The 23942-nt window shown below is 48.2% G+C and overlaps 1 protein-coding gene across 1 annotated transcript in view; it reads left to right on the top strand.

The window, feature by feature from the left end:
* Positions 1–23942, top strand: part of tspan11 (tetraspanin 11) — a 92042-nt gene that overhangs the window by 38512 nt on the left and 29588 nt on the right. The window contains exons 3-5 of the mRNA XM_070901564.1: positions 7091–7165; positions 14894–14998; positions 20832–20990. Of these exons, the coding sequence (XP_070757665.1) occupies positions 7091–7165; positions 14894–14998; positions 20832–20990 (339 nt within the window). The remainder of the gene's footprint in view (positions 1–7090; positions 7166–14893; positions 14999–20831; positions 20991–23942) is intronic.

Below are 23942 nucleotides of genomic sequence, written 5' to 3'. Positions count from 1 at the left end.
CTCAGAGAATTGTTAACCTGTGGAATTCCCTTCCGCAGAAAGTTGTTGATGCCAGTTCATTGGATATATTCAAGAGGGAGTTAGATGTGGCCCTTACGGCTAAGAGGATCAAGGGATATGGAGAGAAAGCAGGAAAGGGGTACTGAGGGAATGATCAGTCATGATCTTATTGAATGGTGGTGCAGGCTCGAAGGGCCAAATGGCCTACTCCTGCACCTATGTTCTATGTTTCTATGTTTCAACCTAGTCAACCTTTCCTCATAAGTCAACCCCCTCATCTCTGGAATCAACCTAGTGATCCTTCCCTGAACTGCACATGGCTATCAACTGAGGACATGCATGCCTTGATCATGGCTGTGCACATTCTGGATGCCACATATCTGCCACCTTAAATAGGATGACAGAACCTGAGCTTTGGCCTCACAGCGCCGCACTGATCTGCACCAACGTGCTCTCCATCTCAGTGTCAGCGGTGAAACGTGGCTGGGTCACAGGAGGGACGATGACGAAAGGGAACATGAAGTGGGAATCCACTCAAAGTGCTTCCATTTCTCATGCCGTGCCCCCACCTCAGTCAGTACCCGACACACTGCCTCGTCTCCCGCTAGCTCAGTCTGCCCCTGCACACGTACAGCTGGAGCAATCTTTGGCGGGCTCCAAACCCAGAGGTTGTTGGCCAAGAGCATCTGAGCAGTCAGAGCAGGGACTGAGCAGCCGGCCTCTGCCTCTGCTCAAACCACAGGGGTGGCACCACGTAGGAATGTAAGGAATAGCAATGCTTTGTAGATGCACAAGGGTATATACATGGCTGTACGATGTGAAGTTTCCATTCTTTAGTGGCATCACATAAATATTATTAGTTTGCATCACTTTCCCGCCTTGCCCGTCCTTGGGTTGCTGGGTGACAAGTCACCTTTTAATGACGAATGGGAAGACATGGATTGACGGGGATCAAGGGGGGGTTGCGTGCAAGGGGTGGTTGATTGTTTGTAGGACTGCTTTATGTCAGTGGCGTTGGAGGGGTGGACAGGTGGGAAGAGTGGCCGTTGCATGTGGTTCTGTTATCAGTCCACTGGTACAACCTATGTGAACCTTGCATTAATAAGGGCATCCTTGGCATCACTCAGAGGGTGAACCTGTGGAATTCTCTACCACAGAAGGCTGTTGAGGACAAGTCACTGAATATATTTAAGAGGGAGATCGATAGATTTCTAGAAACAAAAGGCATCAAGGGGTATGGGGAAAAAGCGGGAATATGATATTGAGATGGAGGATCAGCCATGATCATATTGAATGGTGGTGCAGACTCGAAGGGCCGAATGGCCCACTACTGCTCCTATTTTCTATGTTTCTGTCAATGTGCGCAGTTGGGGGAGCATTCCCCTCATCACTTACCTCCTCCTCCAATTCCTCTTCCCCCACCCCCACCCCACTCCGCCCCTGGTCAGAATCCTCCGAAGAGGCTCTGTGCTGAGAGTTGCTGCTTCTTCAGGTCCAAACCTCGGTGCTGTGTTATAAGAACATAAGAACATAAGAACATAAGAATTAGGAACAGGAGTAGGCCATCTAGCCCCTCGAGCCTGCTCCGCCATTCAACATGATCATGGCTGATCTGGTCGTGGACTCAGCTCCACTTACCCGCCCGCTCCCCATAACCCTTAATTCCCTTATTGGTTAAAAATCTATCTATCTGTGACTTGAATACATTCAATGAGCTAGCCTCAACTGCTTCCCTGGGCAGAGAATTCCACAGATTCACAACCCTCTGGGAGAAGAAATTCCTTCTCAACTCGGTTTTAAATTGGCTCCCCCGTATTTTGAGGTTGTGCCCCCTAGTTCTAGTCTCCCCGACCAGTGGAAACAACCTCTCTGACTCTATCTTGTCTATCCCTTTCATTATTTTAAATGTTTCTATAAGATCACCCCTCATCCTTCTGAACTCCAACGAGTAAAGACACAATCTACTCAATCTATCATCATAAGGTAACCCCCTCATCTCCGGAATCAGCCTTGTGAATCGTCTCTGTACCTCCTCCAAAGCTAGTATATCCTTCCTTAAGTAAGGTGAACAAAACTGCACGCAGTACTCCAGGTATGGCCTCATCAATACCCTATACAGTTGCAGAAGGACCTCCCTGCTTTCTGTACTCCATCCCTCTCGCAATGAAGGCCAACATTCCATTCGCCTTCCTGATTACCTGCTGCACCTGCAAGCTAACTTTTTGGGATTCATGCACAAGGAACTCAAAAGAGTTTCATGCACAAGGACCCCCAGGTCCCTCTGCACCACAGCATGTTGTAATTTCTCCCCATTCAAATAATATTCCCTTTTACTGTTTTTTTTCCCAAGGTGGATGACCTCACACTTTCCGACATTGTATTCCATCTGCCAAACCTTAGCCCATTCACTTAACCTATCCAAATCTCTTTGCAGCCTTTCTGTGTCCTCTACACAACCCGCTTTCCCACTAATCTTTGTGTCATCTGCAAATTTTGTTACACTACACTCTGTCCCCTCTTCCAGGTCACCTATGTATATTGTAAACAGTTGTGGTCCCAGCACCGATCCCTGTGGCACACCACTAACCACCGATTTCCAACCCGAAAAGGACCCATTTATCCCGACTCTCTGCTTTCTGTTCGCCAGCCAATTTTCTATCCATGCTATTACATTTCCTCTGACTCCGCGTACCCTTATCTTCTGCAGTAACCTTTTGTGTGGCACCTTATCGAATGCCTTTTGGAAATCTAAATACACCACATCCATCGGTACACCTCTATCCACCATGCTCGTTATATCCTCAAAGAATTCCAGTAAATTAGTTAAACATGATTTCCCCTTCATGAATCCATGCTGCGTCTGCTTGATTGCACTATTCCTATCTAGATGTCCCGCTATTTCTTCTTTAATGATAGTTTCAAGCATTTTCCCCACTACAGATGTTAAACTGACCGGCCTATAGTTACCTGCCTTTTGTCTGCCCCCTTTTTTAAACAGAGGCATTACATTAGCTGCTTTCCAATCCGCTGGCACCTCCCCAGAGACCAGAGACTTTTGGTAGGTTATAACGAATGCATCTGCTATAACTTCCGCCATCTCTTTTAATACCCTGGGATGCATTTCATCAGGACCAGGGGACTTGTCTACCTTGAGTCCCATTACCCTGTCCAGCACTACCCCCCTAGTGATAGTGATTGTCTCAAGGTCCTCCCTTCCCACATTCCCGTGACCAGCAATTTTTGGCATGGTTTTTGTGTCTTCCACTGTGAAGACCGAAGCAAAATAATTGTTTAAGGTCTCAGCCATTTCCACATTTCTCATTATTAAATCCCCCTTCTCATCTTCTAAGGGACCAACATTTACTTTAGTCACTCTTTTCCGTTTTATATTTCTGTAACAGCTTTTACTATCCGTTTTTATGTTTTGCGCAAGTTTACCTTCGTAATCTATCTTTCCTTTCTTTATTGCTTTCTTAGTCATTCTTTGCTGTCGTTTAAAATTTTCCCAATCTTCTATTTTCCCACTAACCTTGGCCACCTTATACGCATTGGTTTTTATTTGATACTCTCCTTTATTTCCTTGGTTATCCACGGCTGGTTATCCCTTCTCTTACCGCCCTTCTTTTTCACTGGAATATATTTTTGTTGAGCACTATGAACGAGCTCCTTAAAAGTCCTCCATTGTTCCTCAATTGTGCCACCGTTTAGTCTGTGTTTCCAGTCTACTTTGGCCAACTCTGCCCTCATCCCACTGTAGTCCCCTTTGTTTAAGCATAGTACGCTCGTTTGAGACACTACTTCCTCACCCTCAATCTGTATTACAAATTCAACCATACTGTGATCACTCATTCCGAGAGGATCTTTTACTAGGAGATCGTTTATTATTCCTGTCTCATTACACAGGACAAGATCTAAGATAGCTTGCTCCCTTGTAGGTTCTGTAACATACTGTTCTAAGAAACAATCCCGTATGCATTCTATACAATCCCGTATGCATTCTATGTTGTTCAGAGTGCAGCACACCGCGACCACTATGGTGCACATTGAAGGCCGCCTCCCGATCTGTAGCACGCCGGCCGGGGGCTTGTCCGGTCACACATCTGGTGGTCACATGACATTCACTCCAGCATTGTTGGAGTCCATTGGTCGGGTTTCTGACAGGTGCCACGAGCCAAGTTTGAAGCACGCAGCTCCGAAGATGTCGGGGAGCTTGGAATGCCGAGGGATGAAAGCACCGTGTCAGCTCCCGGGGAATCCGAGGCACACCTGCAGAACAGCGTCCTGTGATTGCACACCAGCTGCCCACTGATTGAGCGGAAGCACCGCGCTTGACGAACACACCTGGCAATCTGGGGCCCTGATTGCCACATGTGTGCGGGTGATGACGCCCTGCACCTGTGGAAGCCGCAACCCCCGGGCACCTGCTCACTCCGACTGGCGCCATCACAGGACAAGGTCACCTCATTGCTGGCCCGGCCCTGGCAAAGTAGCCTTCCATCACCTGTCTTATGCATTTGTGAGATGCCAACTGGGAGATCCTGGGTATGTCTCCGGCAGAGCCCCGGAACAATCAAGAGGCTGAAAAGGTGAGGGCAGTGGGGACTTTGACAGCCGCCAGGCAACAGGTCTTCTCGCAGGCTGCAGACGTCTGCCACCACCTGATGTGACAAACTGAGACACTGCTGTTCCGACATGTCGAGGAAGCTGAGCCTCTGCCTATACACCCTGTGTCACTGATAGTGCCTCATGTCAGCTTCCCCACCCTGCTGCTCCCCTCGCCCCTCTCCCTCCTCTCCTGCTCCCCCCTCCCCCCGGACTTCCCCCTCTCCCCTCTCCCCGCTCCCCCCTCTCCCCTCGGTCCCCCCTCTCCCCCGGTCCCCCCTCTCCCCCCTCCCCCCCGGTCCCCCTCTCCCTGCTCCCCCCTCCCCCCGTTCCCCCCTCTCCCCCGGTCCCCCCTCTTCCTGCTCTCCACTCCCCCCGCTCCCCTTCCCCCCGCTCCCCCCTCTCCCCCGGTCCCCCCTCTTCAATGCTCTCCGCTCCCCCCTCTCCCCTCTCCCCGGTCCCCCCCCGGTCCCCCCTCCCCCCGCCCCACCGGTCCCCCTCTCCCTGCTCCCCCCTCTCCCCGCTCCCCCCCTCTCCCCTGTCCCCACTCTCCCTGCTCCCCCCTCTCCCCGCTCCCCCCCTCTCCCCGCTCCCCCCCTCTCCCCTCTCCCCACTCTCCCTGCTTCCCCCTCTCCCCTGGTCCCCCTCTCCCCGCTCCACCCTCCCCCCTCCCACCTCTCCCCCAGTCCCCCCTCTTCCTGCTCCCCGCTCCCCCGCTCCCCTTCCCCCCGCTCCCATGCTCCCCCTCTCCCCCACTCCCACCTCCCCCCTCTCCCCCTCCCCCTTCTCCCCCTCCCCTGTTCCCCCTTCCGCTGTGCAGCTGCAAGTCTCTCACGAGATGGCTGCTGCCGCTCTCCCTTGTGCCCTGTGCTCTCCCCTCACCCCCTTCCCTCCTCCCCTGCTCCCCTCCCCCTCCCCCGCTCCCCTTGTGCCGCTGTGCACTGTGCTCGCGCCTTGCCTTCACTGGCCAGTTTCAGAAAGCCCTGCGACATTAAACCTAAAACTGTGATGAAGTATCACTGTGATTGACCGATTAGCATATGTTAATAGACAACCCGCCTCTCCCGAGGGTTTTGCGGCAAGTAGTCTAACGGGCTTGAGCTACACACGGGTTTAACCCGCCCCCCCTCCCCCGCCGCAGCCCGGCTCCCAAACCCACTCGCTCCCACAGGTTAAAATGCCAGACTGCTGGGGGAGGTGGTGTGGACTGACTGTATCTGCAAATATCAGAGAGTGCTGGATAAGTAGCTGGAGAAAAATATGACACTGGGGCGTGAGAGGCATGTAACCCAACGTTCACTGCCCCACTCTCATCCGTTCTACGCCACGTTGCAACGTTGGGTATCTCATTCAGGAAAACAGTTCAGTACATCGCTCTGCAAGAACACAGTGGTGCTGTAGGGAGTGCAGAATCAAAGCTTGAGGTCTGTTAAAGAACTGAACGTAAAAACAAATGCAGATGTTATTGTGAAAGATATAAACCCAACACAGGAGCCCGGTGTTTTTCGTTAGCTGTACAGTGGCAGAGCTGATGGAGAGTACATTGAAAGTGGAGTTGAGGGCAGAGATCAGTCCTGATGTTATTGAATGGTGGATCCGCCTCGAGGGGCCAAATGGCCTACTCCTGCTCTTACTCTTTATGTTCTTATACCTAGCCAGACCTTTATATTTGAATATTTTAGCAATGAACTAGACCATGCTTTAACGCTATACAAAAGCGGGGAGAAGATGTTACATGGAACCTTGCTGGCCCAGACTTGGAGTATTGTGAGCAGTTCTGGTCTCCAAACTACAACAAAGATGTTGAAGCACGGAAGAAACTGCAAGGATGCGACCAGAATTGAGAGGATGCAACTATCGGGAAAGATGGAGCAGGCTGGGACTCTTTTCTCCAGAAAAGAAAAGACTAAGAGGGAGTCCTGCTCGAAGTCTTTAAAATGATGAAGGGGATCTATAGGATGGATATGGAGAATCTGTTTCCGCTTGTGGACGAATCCAGACTGAAGGGAGTTGAGGGTTATGGGGCGCAGGCAGGGTAGTGGAGCTGAGGCCAAGATCAGATCAGCCGTGATCTTATTGACTGGCGGAGCAGGCTCGAGGGGCCAAATGGCCGACTCCTGCTCCTATTTCTTATGTTCTTAAAGGGCACCAATATAAGATAGCCACTGACAGGTGATAGAAAGAATTTCAGAGCAATTTCTTTGCACAGAGAGCGGTGAGAATGTGGAACTCGCTATCACAGGGAGTGGTTGAAGCAGGTGGCTTTGATGCTTTTAAAGGGAGACTTGATGGAGACATGAAGGAGAATGGAATAGAGGGAGACGGGGCGGTGTAATTAGTGGGAGGAGACTATCTGGATTACAAACACCGGTGTAGAATGGCCTGTTTCTGTGCCGTAGATTCTATATAATTACTCTGCAATTCTATGTATTAAAATATGGCTACGTTGCAAGTTTATAATTATAATTGTAATTGTTTTATTTTTCAGTATTTTTCCTTACTCCTGCTGATCTTCCTGATGGAGCTGGTGGCTGGTGTTCTTGCTTGTGTTTATTATCATCGGGTAAGTTTAAAGCTGATTTTATAAAATGAGTCTTGTCCGAGAGTGTTTAGACAGGGAGACTGGGATGGTGTGCTATGCTGGAGCCTGGGTGCATTGCATTGAACACACCAGTCGAAGCCAGCAGTCTGCGCGCACACACACAGTTCCTGGTCTCAGCTCTGTAACCATGGCGACAGTGCGGAGCGCAAGTCAAATGGCTTCTTCATAGAAAAAAATCACGATCCAATTTCAGAGCAGCGGTGGGAGGCCCGGGAGTGGGTTGGCCAGGGGGTGGGGGGCGGCAGGAAGTGCCGAGATTCCAGCAAAGAGCTGCAGAAAAAATGCCTTTAAAAAGACAGCGTCCGTCTTCAACAAAGATTAAAAAGTGAAACCAGGAATGAGACTTAAATGTGGAACTCTCGGGTTAGAACTACGACTGGATAGGAACACGCATTCCAAATATGACAGAATCTGCTGATTAGTAACTGCTGATTATTTAGCCTGCTGATCAGTAATGGCTAATCAATAAACTTTCTGATCAATAGACCTCTGGTAGGTCATTTCATAGAATCAAAGAAAAGTACAGCCCCGAAGGAGGCCATTCGGCCCATCGAGTCTGCGAGGCTCTTTCGAAGAGCAATCAATCCCACTCTCCCGCACTTTCCCCGTATCCCCGCAATTTTTTCTCCTTCAAGTATTTATCCAATTCCCTTTTGAAGGCCTCTATTCAATCTGTATCCACCGCCCTTTCAGGCAGCTCGTCCCAAATTCTAACCACTTGTTGCATAAAAAAGATTTTCCTCATGTTGCCTCTAGTTCTTTTGCTAATCACCTTAAATCTGTGCCCTTTGGTTACCGACCCTTCAGCCATTGGAAGTTGATCCTTATTTATTCTATCCAAACCCTTCATGATTTTGAACACCTCAATCAAATATCCTCTTCGCCTTCTTTGCTCCAAGGAGAACAATCCCAGCTTCTCCAGTCTATCCACGTAACTGTAACCTCACAGCCCTGGAAACATTCTCGTAAATCTCTTCTAAGAACATAGGAACATAAGAAATAGGAGCAGGAGTAGGCCATTTGGCCCGAGCCTGCTCCGTCATTTAATAAGATCACGGCTGATCTGATCATGGACTCAACTCCACTTCCCTGCCCGCTCCCCATAACTCTTTATTGCCTTATCGCTCAAAAATCTGTCTATCTCTGCCTTAAATATACTCAATGACCCAGTCTCCACAGCTCTCTGCGGCAGAGAATTCTACAGATTTACAACCCTCAGAGAGGAGAAATTGCTCCTCATCTCAGTTTTAAATGGACGGCCCATTATTCTGAGACTATGTCCCCTAGCTTTAGTTTCCCCTATGAGTGGAAATATCCTCTCTGCATCCATCATGTCGAACCCTCTCATTATCTTATATGTTTCGATAAGATCACCTCTCATTCTTCTGAACTCCAATGTGTATAGGCCCAACCTACTCAGTCTATCTTCATAAGTCAACCCCCTCATCTCTGGAATCAACCTAGTGAACCTTCTCTGAACAGCCTCTAATGCAAGTATATCCTTCCTTCCGGAGAGCAAAACTGTACACAGTACTCTAGGTGTGGCCTCACCAATACCCTGTACAGTTGTAGCAGGACTTCTCTGCTTTTATACTCCATCCCCTTGCAATAAAGGCCAACATTCCATTTGCCTTCCTGATTACTTGCTGTACCTGCATACTAACTTATTGTGTTTCATGCACAAGGTCCCTCTGTACTGCAACACTTTGCAATTTTTCACCATTTAAGTTATAATTTGCTTTTCTATTTTGTCTGCCAAAGTGGATAACCTCACATTTTCCCACATTATACTCCATGTGGCAAATTTTTGTTCACTCACTTAGCCTGTCTATATCCCTTTGCAGATTTCTTGTGTCCTCCTCACAACTTGCTTTCCCACACATCTTTGTATCATCAGCAAACTTGGTTACATTACACTTGGTCCCTTCATCCAAGTCATTAATATAGATTGTAAATAGTTGAGGACCCAGCACCGATCCCTGCAGCACCCCACTAGTTACTGCTTGCCCACCAGAAAATGACGCATTGATCCCAACTCTCTGTTTTCTGTAAGTTAGCCAATCCTCTATCCATGCTAATATATTACCCCCAACCCCGTGAGCATTTATCTTGTGCAATAACCTTTTATGTGGCACTTTATTCAATGCCTTCTGGAAATCCAAATACACCACATCCACTGGTTCCCCCCTTATCCACCCTGCTCGTTACATCCTCAAAGAACTCCAGCAAATTTGTCAAACTTGATTTCCCTTTCATAAAACCATGCTGACTCTACGTGATTGAATCATGCTTTTCCAAATGTTCTGCTACTGCTTCCTTAATAATGGACTCCAGCATTTTCCCAATGACAGATGTTAGGCTAACTGGTCTATAGTTTCCTGCTTTTTGTCTGCCTTCTTTTTTAAATAGGGGCATTACATTTGCGGTTTTCCAATCCTCTGGGACCTCCCCAGAATGCAGGGAATTTTGGTAGATTACAACCAATGCATCCGCTATCTCTGCAGCCATTTCTTTTAAGACCCTAGGATGCAGGCCATCAGATCCAGGGGACTTGTCCACTTTTGTCCCATTATTTTACCGAGCACGACTTCTTTAGTGATAGTAATTGTATTAAGTTCCTCCCTCCCTATAGCCCCTGATTATCCACTATTGGGATATTTTTAGTATCTTCTACCGTGAAGACTGATACAAAATATTTGATCAATGCCTCTGCCATTTCCCTGTTCCCCATTATTACTTACCCAGTCTCACCCTCTAGGGAACCAACATTTACTTTAGTCACTCTTTTTCTTTTTATATACTTGTAGAAACTCTTACTATCTGTTTTTATTTTTCGTGCTAGTTTGCTTTCATAATCTATCTTCTCTCTCTTTATTATTTCTTTAGTCGTTCTTTGCTGGCTTTTAAAAGTTTCCCAGTCCTCTGGCTTCACACTAGTCTTGGCCACATTGCATACCCCTGTTTTCAATTTGATACCATCCCTTAATTCCTTAGTTCGCCACGGATGGTTATCCCTTCTCTTACAATCTTTGCTCTCATTGGCATATATTCTTGTTATGAAATATCTCCTTAAATTTCTGCCTCTGCTCATCAACCTTCCCACACTTTAATCTCTTTTCCCAGTCCACTTTAGCCAACTCTGCCTTCATACCTTTGTAATCGCCTTTGTTTAAGCTTGGACACTGGTTTGAGATCCAACTTTCTCACCCTCCAACTGAATTTGAAATTCAACCATGTTATGGTCACTCATTCCTAGAGGATCCTTTACTATGAGATCATTTATTAATCCTGTCTCATTACACAGTACAAAAGCTAAGATAGCCTGCTCCCTGGTTGGTTCCACAACAGACTGTTCAAGGAGTCTGTCATGTATGTACTTTTGGGATCACTAGCCACTAGATGGCGTCACTGTTGGAGGCCATTGGGAGGGAAGAGATTGCTGTGTCGGGGAAGAGATCGCTGTGGGGGGTGGGAGGAGAGATCACTGTGGGGGGGGAGGAGAGATCGCTGTGGGGGGAGGAGAGATCGCTGTGGGGGGGCGGTGGGGAAAGAGACTGGGCGGGTGGGGTGGTGAGAGAGACTGGGATGTGGGAGAGACTGGGTACATATTGCCCACTGAAGATCGACTTAAAACCACCTTCTCCAGGATGGCCTGCAGCTCCGGTGGTATGTCGGTGGTAAGTCACGAATGTTGTAATTTTGGGCGGTATGCAGTATGTCGACCAATTTCAGCCCCCCGGGATTGAAGGGACAGTGGCAGCATGGATACAAAACTGACGAAGGGACAGAAAGCAGAGAGTTGTGGTGAACGGTTGTTTTTCAGACTGAGGGAAGGATACAGTGCTGTTCCCCAGGGGTGGGTATTGGGACCACTGCTCTCTTTGATATATATTACTGACCTGGATTTGGGTATACAGGGCATCATTTCAAAGTTTGCAGATCAATTGATACTCGGAATTGTGATAAACAATGGGGATAGTAACAGACCTCAGGAGGACATAGACAGGCTAATCAAATGGGCAGACACGTGGCAGATGAAATTTAATGCGTTTTGATAGGAAGACTGAGGAAAGGCAATATAAAGTCAATGGTACAATTTTAAAGGGGGTGCAGGAACAGAGACCTGAAGGTGTATGTACACAAATCTTTGAAGGTGGCAGAACAGATTGAGAAGGCTGTTAAAAAATGCATATGGGAACCTGGGCTTTAAAAACAGGCATAGAGTACAAAAGCAAGGAAGTTATGCTAAACATTTATAAATCACCGGTTAGACTTCAGCTGGAGTATTGTGTCCAATTCTGGACACCACACTTGCAGAAGGATGTGAAGGCCTTAGAGAGGGTGCAGATTCACTAGAATGGTTCCAGGGCTGAGGGACTTCAGTGATGTGGAGAGACTGGAGAAGCTGGGCTTGTTCTTCATGGGGCAGCAAACATTAAGAGGAGATTTGATAGAAGTGCTCAGAATCATGAAGGTTTTTGATAAGAGTAAATAAGGAGAAACTGTTCCCATTGGCAGGAGGGTCGGTAACCAGAGGACACAGATTGAAGGTGATTGGCAAAAAAACCAGAGGTGAGATGAGAAGGGAAAGGAGGTGGGGTAGCTCTGTTAATAAAGGATGATATCAGGGCAGTTGTGAGAGACGATATTGGCTCTAATGAACAAAATGTTGAATCATTGTGGGTGGAGATTAAAGATAGTAAGGGGAAAAAGTCACTGATGGGTGTAGTTTATAGGCCCTCAAATAATAACTTCACCGTGGGGAGGGCAATAATCAAGGGAATAATGGAGGCATGTGAAAAAGGAACGGCAGTAATCATGGGGGATTTTAACCTACATATCGATTGGTCAAATCAAATCGCACGGGGTAGCCTGGAGGAGGAATTCATAAAATGCATACGGGATTGTTTCTTAGAACAGTATGTTACAGAACCTACAAGGGAGCAAGCTATCTTAGATCTGGTCCTGTGTAATGAGACAGGAATAATAAACGATCTCCAATTAAAAGATCCTCTCGGAATGAGTGATCACAGTATGGTTGAATTTGTAATACAGATTGAGGGTGAGGAAGTGGTGTCTAAAACGAGCGTACTATGCTTAAACAAAGGGGACTACAGTGGGATGAGGGCAGAGTTGGCTAAAGTAGACTGGAAACATAAACTAAACGGTGGCACAATTGAGGAACAGTGGAGGACTTTTAAGGAGCTCTTTCATAGTGCGCAACAAAAATATATTCCAGTGAAAAAGAAGGGCGGTAAGAGAAGGGATAACCAGCCATGGATAACCAAGGAAATAAAGGAGAGTATCAAATTAAAAACCAATGCGTATAAGGTGGCCAAGGTTAGTGGGAAAATAGAAGATTGGGAAAATTTTAAACGACAGCAAAGAATGACTAAGAAATCAATAAAGAAAGGAAAGATAGATTACGAAGGTAAACTTGCGCAAAACATAAAAACGGATAGTAAAATCTTTTACAGATATATAAAACGGAAAAGAGTGACTAAAGTAAATGTTGGTCCCTTAGAAGATGAGAAGGGGGATTTAATAATGGGAAATGTGGAAATGGCTGAGACCTTAAACAATTATTTTGCTTTGGTCTTCACAATGGAAGACACAAAAACCATGCCAAAAATTGCTGGTCACAGGAATGTGGGAAGGGAGGACCTTGAGACAATCACTATCACTAGGGAGGTAGTGCTGGACAGGCTAATGGGACTCAAGGTAGACAAGTCCCCTGGTCCTGATGAAATGCATCTCAGGGTATTAAAAGAGATGGCGGAAGTTATAGCAGATGCATAATCTACCAAATTTCTCTGGACTCTGGGGAGGTACCAGCAGATTGGAAAGCAGCTAATGTAATGCCTCTGTTTAAAAAAGGGGGAAGACAAAAGGCAGGTAACTATAGGCCGGTTAGTTTAACATCTGTAGTGGGGAAAATGCTTGAAACTATCATTAAGGAAGAAATAGCGGGACATCTAGCTAGGAATAGTGCAATCAAGCAGACGCAGCATGGATTCATGAAGGGGAAATCATTTTAACTAACTAATTGGAATTCTTTGAGGATATAACGAGCATGGTGGAGAGAGGTGTACGGATGGATGTGGAGTATTTAGATTTCCAAAAGGCATTCGATAAGGTGCCACACAAAAGGTTACTGCAGAAGATAAAGGTACGCGGAGTCAGAGGAAATGTATTAGCATGGATAGAGAATTGGCTGGCGAACAGAAAGCAGAGAGTCGGGATAAATGGGAAATCGGTGGTTAGTGGTGTGCCACAGGGATCGGTGCTGGGACCACAACTGTTTACAATATACATAGATGACCGAGAAGAGGAGACAGAGTGTAGTGTAACAAAATTTGCAAATGACACAAAGATTCGTGGGAAAGCGGGTTGTGTAGAGGACACAGAAAGGCTGCAAAGAGATTTAGATAGGTTAAGCGAATGGGCTAAGGTTTGGCAGATGGAATACAATGTCGGAAAGTGTGAGGTCATCCACCTTGGGAAAAAAAACAGTAAAAGGGAATATTATTTGAATAGGGAGAAATTACAACATGCTGCGGTGCAGAGGGACCTGGGGGTCCTTGTGCATGAATCCCAAAAAGTTACTTTGCAGGTGCAGCAGGTAATCAGGAAGGCGAATGGAATGTTGGCCTTCATTGCGAGAGGGATGGAGTACAAAAGCAGGGAGGTCCTTCTGCAACTGTATAGGGTATTGGTGAGGCCGCAGGGATCGGTGCTGGGACCACAACTGTGTGCAGTTTTGGTCACCTTACTTAAGGAAGGATATACTAGCTTTGGAGGGGGTACAGAGACGATTCACCAGGCTGATTCCGGAGATGAAGGGGTTACCTTATGATGATAGATTGAGTAGACTGGGTCTTTACTCGTTGGAGTTCAGAAGGATGAGGGGTGATCTTATAGAAACATGTAAAGTAATGAAAGGGATCGACAAGATAGAGGCAGAGAGGTGTTTCCACTGGTCGGGGAGACTCGAACTAGGGGGCACAGTCTCAAAATACGGGAGAGCCAATTTAAAACCGAGTTGAAAAGGAATTTCTTCTCCCAGAGGGTTATGAATCTGTGGAATTCTCTGCCCAAGGAAGCAGTCGAGGCTAGCTCATTGAATATATTCAAATTACAGATAGATAGATTTTTAACCAATAAGGGAATTAAGGGTTATGGGGAGCGGGCGGGTAAGTGGAGCTGAGTCCACGGCCAGATCAGCCATGATCTTGTTGAATGGCGGAGCAGGCTCGAGGGGCTAGATGGCCTACTCCTGTTCCTAATTCTTATGTTCTTATGTTATGAGGAAAACATTGTTTTTACGCAGCGAGTTGCTGTGACCGGGAACGCGCTGCCTGAAAGGGCGGTGGGAGCAGATTCAATAATAACTTTCAAAAGGGAATTGGTAAATACATGAGGGGTGAACCTTTTCAGAGCTGTGGGGAAAGAGTAGGGGAAGTGGGATTAATTGGCACTGGCGTGATGGGCTGAATTTTTTTTTTATCACACTCCTGTGAAGCACCTTGGGAGGTTTTATTACGTTGAAAGTGCTATATATACAAGCTGTTGTTGTTGAGGGGCCTCTTTCTCTGCTTTATCATTCTATGATTCTGATTGTTTGTTGCCAGTCGGTAAACCTGAGCTCACACTCTTTATCCTTTCACCATTGTTTGTTTGTTTGTGCAGTTAAGTGACGAACTAAAGCAGCATCTGAACAAAACGATGACGGACAATTACGCCCAGCCCGGGAAGGAGCGCATCACCGATTCTATCAACCGGCTGCAGCAAGATGTAAGCAGATAACTTTCTGGCGGGTTTCGGGAGGTGGGTTTCTGATATCCATGTGTCGCTCACTGACACGTAACTGATTATTGAGCAGATTATTGCTTGATAGCATGGATTGTTTCTTCTGAAGAAAAATGTTCACAGACAACAGGTCTATTGTCTATTTTTCTGAGCAAGATTTCGATTTTTTTTTGTTCTACTTGCTTTTGTTTTTAACTGCGACAAGATTTAAGACTCTGAATTGCAGGATAAAAGTTAATGGTGTGAAAGCTTTCTTACTGTCTCAATAAGTGTAGCCAGCCACACTGCACTCAGGATTCCTGGGGCCTCAAAGACGCGGCCACGGGTCGGTAAGGACTCGCCTCTCGGTCGGCGCAGAGGGGCCGCCATTTTGAAAATTGCCCTCATGGATTTTCCCAGCGGAAATGGTCTCTGATCCGCCTGTGTTGCCGCCCTATCGACCCCCTTTCCGTCCCGCATGGGAAGTTGCTGCACAGGAGTGGATCGGCCGCCGCTCAGTGGCCCCGACAGCTTTCCTCGACGGGAAGCTTATTGCGGCTGCGCGGTGTGTCTGCGCTTACAGGGGAGGGCGCGCGGCCGCCATTTTATTTTCGGCCACGGGTTCGGCCGGGCCACCAACAGGCAGCTCAGCACCCCCTCTCGGGTACCGGGCCACTGGCCCGACCGAAATCCTCCCTGGTGGCCCAGTGCTTGCCACTGAAGTGGCTGCAGAGTTCGCAGAGGCCCGCCCCTTTAACTGAAGGGGGTGGACGTTGTGATGCGTCAGCGCGACACGCTGATGGCTCGGAATGACGGCCGTTCCGACCCGCCCCCATTTCCCCCGCCGCTGATGACATCACATCCGCCTCACTCCAAAAAAAAACAAAGAGCTGAATTTCCCCGGATTGTCCGGCCATGCACTGGGGGCGGACGGAACGCTTAAAGATCGGTATGAGCGCCCCGTTTCAGGCGGAGGGCAATTTCGGCCCCCTGATCTCTTCACACAGCGTCTGGGACTATGAACAGAGTTCACAGAGATTGCTAAACAGTTGCATTGGGTGATTTTTTTATTACCAACAAAAGTGGTGGAAGCAGATTCAATAGTAGCATTCAAAAGTGAATTGGATAAATACTTGAAGGGAAAAGAAATTACGGGGCTGTGGGAAAAGAGCGGGGAGTGGGACTAATTGGCTCGCTCTACCAAAGAGCCGGTACAGGCACAATGGGCCGATTGGCCACCTTCTGTGCTGTATCATTCTATGATCTCAGTGCTCTATGGTCCTGCTGAGAGAGCAGTGAACATCACAGAGTGTCACAGAAACTTACTGAGGGCGAAAGTGACCCTTTTATAGATCTGTTAGCGCCCCCCGGAGGCAAGACAGTTTTCGCCCGGGAAATTACCCGGGAGTTTGCGGTTAGCGCCCCAGGCCTCCATGCAACTGGCGATGACATCATCGCTATGCCCGGGACCCCTCACCGCCCCGCACCGACCCCTTAACGCCCCGCACCGACCTTTTAACGCCCCGCACTGACCCCTTAATGCCCCACGGGGGCAATTGGGCCACGGATCACGAAGCTGGTCGACATCCGCTCTCGGGGCGTTGATTAAAGGGGCAGGCCTCGGCTGCCATCGTGCAGCCCGGGACTCCGCCTTGGGCGCTGGGCTGCAGGCCCAGTCCCACGCTGGGGGCCCAGTGGAGGCCGTGCAGAGTGCGCGGCGGCCCGCCTCTTTAATCGAATGGGAGGGACGTCGAAGCGCGTCGGTGCTTTACGGAGCATCCGTGTAGCGCTGAACATTTCGTCTCAGGATCCACCCTCAAAAGAAGATTGCACTCCGCTTCCTCTGAGGGGCGGTAAGCCCAATTCAGCAGTGGGGGCGGCAATTCCGCGTCGGGCCCTAACCGTCCCGCCCCCGGAAGGTTACTGCCCCCAATCGGGGCACGGGGCAATTTCACCCCCACTGAGCGCAGTGTCGATTTCTGCAGGCGCAGGAATGGTGATGTTTCCACCTCATGATGTTATTTAATCTGACAGCAACTTTTTAAACCATTATTTACTGCTTTTTTAACAAGTGTCACCGTGCAAAGATTTTCCAATCTGTACTTGTGTTATGAATTTACAAAACTTTCTGTGACTCTTTACATAGAATGTACTGCATAGAAAGATGCCAATCGGCCCAACTAGTCTGTGCTGTCCCAAAGCAGGAAGATACTGAGTGATGATGCAAACTCATCAAGAATTCATACTCCAGTTTTTTGATTGGCTTGCTACACTTTATTACCACTGTTGGTCGTCTTATGGGCATTGGGGGAACCAATAGAAAGACCTCTGGTGAAATACAGTCTTTATGTACTGTGATGTTTTTAGTATGGTCTTCAATGCCACGCCTCCAGTATATACCTTTCTGATCTGTGGAATGGAAATTTCAACAATTAAAGAGATCGGTTGCCCTTACATCGGTGTGAGAGACATGTGCACACAATATGTTCTGTGGATGGGAGCAGACATTACAAAGGGTCCTAGACAGATTACATCAGCGGAGAAAACGGGCCGATGGAATTCAGTGTGGGGAAGTGTGAGGTCATCCACTAACGGAGGAGTAACAAGATTTAGGGGCCCGTGTCCACAAATCACTAAAAGCCAGTACACAGGCCAATAAAATGCTGGTCTTTATCTCAAGGGGGCGAAAGTACAAGGGGGAGGAAATGATGCTTCAATTGCACAGAGGCTCAGTCAGACCCCATCTACAGTGCAGCGTTTAGCTTTGGGCACCGCACCTCAGGACAGATTTATTAGCCTGGGAGGGGGGAGGGGGAAGGGGAGAATGGGGGAGAGGTGGTGGGGGGGGAGAGGAACGGTGCGAGGAGGCTGGGGGGGGAAGGGGAGGGGCAGGGGAGATGGGGGGAAGGGGAGGAGAGATGGGGGAAGGGAAGGAGGGGGGAAGGGGAGGAGGGGGAGGGGAGCTGGGGGAAGAGGAGGAGGGGGGAGGAAGTGGGGGAAGGGGAAGAGGAGGAGGGGAGAGGGGGAAGGGGAGGGGGGAGAGGAGGAGGGGAGAGGGGGAAGGGGAGGAAGGAGAGGGGAGATGGGAGGGGGAGGGGAGGCGGGGGGAGGGAGTGGGGGAAGGGGAAGAGGGGGGGGAGGGAAGGGGGAGGCAGGTACAGCACAGACTCCCCACTATGGTAACAAGCCCTAAAGAGATAAATTATGAGGACAGGTTGTGTAAATTTGGGTTTGTATTCCTTTAAGTTTATATGATTGAGGAGTGATTTAATTAAGGCCTTTAAAATGATAAAAGAATCAGAAAAGGTCGATACGCCCATTCTTTCTGGTGGTGGAGTCCACAACAAGGGACCAGGCCATCAGTCACACTGATCTGGAACTCTCTCCCCCAAAAGGCTGTGGATGCTGGGGATCAATTGGAGCTTTCATGGCCGAGATGGCTAGAGTTTTGCTGGGTAAGGGTATCGAGGGTTATGGAGCAAAGGCGGGAAAGTGGAGTTGAGGTACAGATCAGGTACAACCTGATTTAATGGTGGATCAGGCGGGAGGGGCCGAAAGGTCACGTGGTACTGACATTGTTTCTGAAGATTATTTGATTTTTTTAATTACTTTCCTTATTTTTCTTCTGAATTTCTCCCTGATCCACTCTCTCTTGCCCTTGATCAGGAAATATTATTAGTTCTGCGTATTAATAATTATAATTAAAAAAATCAGAACCTTCTACAGCAACACTGGTCCTGGTCAACAGTTCTGATTATCATTTTTCGATCCATTGCCCAGCAAACCACCCACGGGAAGCTCGCCGGCTTCTGGTGCTGGTGCCTGCGGCAGCTCTTTAACAGCAGCTGATTTAACAAAAGGGCAATGCACTTGCTGCAACAGAATCATAGGATCTAACAGCACAGGAGGCGGCCATTCGGCCCATCATCCTGTGCCGACTCTGTGAAAGAGCTATCCAATTACTCCCATTCCCTCTGCTCTTTCCCCAGAGTCCTGTAAATGTTTCCCCTTCCAGTATTTATCCAATTCCCTTTTGAAAGTCACTATTGAATCTGCTCCCACCGCCCTTTCAGGCAGCGCGTTCCAGATCACAACAACTCGCCGACTAAAAAGATTTTTCCTCATCTCCCCCTGGATGTTTTGCCAATTATCTTAACTCTGTATCCATGGTTACCGACCCTCCTGCAGTTTCTCTATATTTACCCGATCATGATTTTGAATGACGCAGGAAGAATGAGGATCCATTATTTACTTTGCTCTAGTGGTCATCAAATCGTTTGTTGAAATGTTTTCGTTTGGATGTTTTGATTTTTACTTAAATTGATTTGAAAAATTAAATTATGATGGAGAAATGTGCAGCTTTGTGAAATGGCGTGTAATCATCCCGGAGGGGAGGGAGGCGGGACAGGAGGAGAGGAGAGGGGGAGGGGGAGAGGAGGGGATGTTGAGGGGAGAGGTAGAGGGAGGAGGGGAGGGAAGGGGGAGGGGGAGAGGAGGGGATGTTGAGGGAAAAGGAGAGGGGAGGGAAGGGGAGGGGAGGGGGAGGTTGGGTATATAAGGAAACGCCTGGAAGGTTCGTAGATGAAAGAGACGAGCGAAAGGCATTTGATGCTCTGTTATTGACTTGCCCCACAGTTCCTGTTTATTGTTCAACAACGGGCGGGCACGTGGCAAGTGAAGTTTAACGCAGAAAAGTGCGAAGTGACACATATTGATAGAAAGAATGAGGAGAGCACATATAAACTAAAGAGTACAATCGTAAAGGGCAAGCACGAACAGAAACACCTGGGGTACATGTGCACAAATCGTTGAAGGTGACAGGGCAGGTTGAGAAAGCGGTTAAAAAGCATACGGGATCCTGGGCTTCGTAAATACAGCTATGGAGTACAAAAGAGTGGAAATTATGATGATTATAAAACACTGGTTTGGTCTCAATTGGAGTATTCTGAGCACCGCACTTTAGGAAGGATGTGAAGGCCTTAGAGAGGGTGCAGAAAAGATTTACGAGAATGGTTCCAGGGATGAGGGACTTCAGTTACGGGGATAGACTGGAGAAGCTGGGGTTGTTCTCCTTAGAGCAGAGAAGATTGAGAGGAGATTTGATAGAGGTGTTCAAAATTATGAGGGGTCTGGACAGAGTAGGTAGAGAGAAACTGTTCCCATTGGTGGAAGGGTCGAGAACCAGAGGACACAGATTTAAGGTGATTGGCAAAAAAAATCAAAGGCGACATGATAAAAAACTTTTTACGCAGTGAGGATCTGGAATGCACGACCTGAGAGGGTGGCGGAGGCAGATTCAATCACGGCTTTCAAAAGGGAATTGGATAAGTAACTGAAGAAAAAAAATTTGCAGGGCTACAGGGAAAAGGCGGGGGAGTGGGACTGGCTGAGGTGCTCTTGCAGAGAGTCGGCATGGGCTCGACGGGCCGAATGGCCTCCTTCTGTGCTGCAACCGTTCTATGATTATAACCCCTCCTTTATATAACTGCGTCTGGAGTGTGTTTTGAAAACCCTGTTATCGTGCTCCGTGTGGGCATTTACGCTCGTTTAATTTGGGTATTTGATTTAAGCCGAGCAGTTTTACACTACTCTAAGATTTAGTGGATTGGCAGCATGTTGATATTGGCTTCTCTGACGAACAAACAGGAAGCAGTGTGAGGTATACACAGGGAGATAGGAGCAGGCTATCGAACCTTTTTCTACCATCTCCTCCCTGTGGAGAATGTTAACTATTCACAAAAGCAGGATGTTTCTTCCTCATATTTTGGCAAACAATATTCAAGTTAATTCACCTGATCTTATCAGAAGGCAGCATTACTGTTCTCTCCCTCTGTTGCAGTTCAAGTGTTGTGGCAGCAACAATTCAGCTGACTGGCAGTACAGTGCTTACATTCTCTCGCCGGTGTCGGCTGACAGACTGGTCCCTGACAGCTGCTGTAAAACCGTGACTGAGGGCTGCGGTCAGAGGGACCATCCATCTAATGTCTACAAGGTAGAGGTAAGCAAAGCCAAGCAGCTTGCAACTTCCAACGTGAGAATTAAATCACAGCAGTGTTGACTTTATGGAGACGGCTGTCGAGAGAAAGACTATGGGCTAGAACCTCCACTTTACTTGTATGCGTAACGCCCACTTAATGCCCATTTTACCGCTGAAATGACGTATAATGCCCATATATCGCCCATTTTGGCAGAAAATGGAAACTGACGGGTATTTTTCGGAAACTTATCGCCGAGCATTACTTTCCCCATGTGCTTAACTGCGGGAAAAAATATTAATGCCCGCCCACTTTTTTGGGGTGGAATCATCAGAATGGCGGAATCAACGCCCATAATATCACCCAGCGTTACTTTCCGCGCGAAATTAACGCTGAGATTCAATAATACTGCCCGCCCATTTTTTTTTTGTCGTAAAGAGCACATTTGGTGAAACTAATGCCCAGGAGATTGCCCACTGTCACTTTCACCACCTCACACACATATCGCCCACAATATCGCTCGCCCAAAAAAACGCCCAGAAAAAGTGGAACTGTTCTGAACGAACACCAGTGGTGTGGTTGATATTTTTTAAATCGCAGGTCGCTTCATTCAAAAGGCTGCCTCAACTTCGGGGGAGTTTGCATTGACTCTGGAGTTCTCAGGTGAAGTAAACATCTCAACAGACATATTTTCAAACTCTGGACTATTGGGCATTTACTCCAGGTGTATTTTAGTGAGGAAATCATTGCTTCTGGTCAATCGCTATTATACTTTCAATGCAATGGGGCCACCAAACAATAACTGTGCTTAAGCAGCGCTTCAGACTCAGGAGGGGAGCTACAATGCAACTCTGAGCAAGTAGCTAAATTCGTGGTCGTGTGCTCAACGCTAAACAACCTGGCTATCAGGAGGGGCCAAGAATTGCCAGAAGGCACTGATGCTCCACCTCATGAGAGAGAGGAAGAAGACAAAGAGGGGCTGGATGCTGACGTAGGGCCAGACAATCAGGCTGGCTATGCAACCATGCCCATGATCCCCTGCAGATGGCAGGAAAGGGCCAGTGGTGGCTACATAGCTACAAGACTCTTACATGAGGAGCTGATATCTGAACGATTTGCCTGAAAGAGCGCTGATGTGAGTGACAACGCTGACACACTGCTGTGTAAGTGCAGCTCAGACATCAATGGTGCCCGTCACTTTGATGCCAGTTAAAGTTTAAGTTGATTGATGGTAAGTTGTTTTTAACCCTTGTTAAGGAATCACCAGTGTGTAACGGTGCAGCTATCCAAGACAATGCGCAACAAGGTTATGTTCAATAACAAAATTTTTATACCAACATTGGTCTGAAATCATAAGTATCACAGCCAATAACACCAACCCCCACCCACACCCCACTTTTTCCACCATTGACATCAATCAAATGTTCAAACATGCCCAGCAACACAGAATACAAAGGCAAAGCAGGAGGGTGCTCCCCAGCCCCCATACATTACAACAAATTGCACACACCCAGATGGAGATATAACACAGCCATCACCTGCGGACATGCACCTCACTTTCTTCTCCCCACCTTTACCCCTTCCCCTCCTCACTCCACGGCGCCTGGCCGAGGAGCTCCTCAGGCGGTGCCTCATTGCGGGGGGGTGGGGAGGATGAAGGCAGATGCGGTCATTGCACAGGTACGGGAGCAGGAGTTGCCGAGGAGGCAACATTCTCTGATGCAGAAGCAGGATCTTGGTCCTTGGTCTCATCTGTCGTTCGCAGTGGTGGTGCGGAACCTAGGGGTGGAGTGCCGCGCTCGGGGACCACTGGGAGGCCTGTACCAGCAGTGTTCCTGGCTATAGCATCCAGGGCCTCCGCCATCTGCGGAATGTACCCAGTCATGGTGGCCAGCTGTCGGAATATGCACCCCCCCAATGCTTCGATGAGCTGGTCACCAATGTCTACAGTCCTCCTGGACAATTGTACCATCTCTCCGCTGTTATCTGGCACTCGTGGAACAGACCTGCCGAGTCCATGGGATCGCCGCGGGGTCGGCACCATCCTGGGGACAAATGGGGTGTCATGTGGCGAGGTGCTTGGGGCCGGTACCTCCGGAGTGGAGACAGGAATGACCGGAGGACCACTAGATGGCCTTGGGGTGGAATGGTTTCTGGAGTGTGGCGATGCAGGTTCCTCGAAGTCCCGCTCTCATCCGTGGAGAACAGTGACGGGCGAGAATCGGAGCTCCTCAGCACCAAATGTAGGATCATCTGCCGACTCCTGTCCCGCGCCCCCACCTTCTGGCCTCTGTGGTCTTGCCTGGGGCCACGCTGCTGGCTGAGCTGCAAAACACAAATGAGGTTATTAGAGGAGAAGGGGGTGCTAGGGTGACAAGGTGAGTCCAGCGCTACGCACAGCATATGCACGACAAAAGCACCACCGCTCTCAAAATCATCGCAGATATCACATTTCATGATCATCAACACATTTGCATGCCAAGGATTTTCATTAGGCCATCATTATTTCTTGTACAATTTTAGAAATCATCTATCATATATGATTGTTTAAATATGTGTGGGTGTAGCATCTATTGACTTCACATCACGCAATGGTGTAAGCTTTACTCACGTGGCATCACTTCAGGGTCTGCAGATGCGTCCGTGGCTGTCCGGGGGTGCTTCCCCACGAGTGTGAGCACCCGCTCCTATATTTCAGTGATGTCGCTGGGGACTGGTGGCCCCCCCCACCCATTCGCCTCTCCACGGGCCTCATCATCGATAGCTTCTTCTGTAAAAGGTGACAGGATGATATCATTGCTAGGTACTGTCACAGAGACTGATACAACACATAATCGACAGATGTAATCATGATTATTATGAAAATGATCATTCTTTACCTAAAGACGTACACCGTGACCGCAGGCTTTGAGTAAAACATTCCTGGTAAAAGTGAAAGACCTCACATCTGCTGATAGTCTCTCATGACTGTTACA

This window comes from Pristiophorus japonicus, chromosome 15, assembly GCF_044704955.1.
Source record: "Pristiophorus japonicus isolate sPriJap1 chromosome 15, sPriJap1.hap1, whole genome shotgun sequence".
NCBI classification, from domain to species: Eukaryota; Metazoa; Chordata; class Chondrichthyes; family Pristiophoridae; genus Pristiophorus; species Pristiophorus japonicus.
Note: the sequence above shows the minus strand (reverse complement) of the source record. Positions and strands in the feature narration are given on the sequence as shown.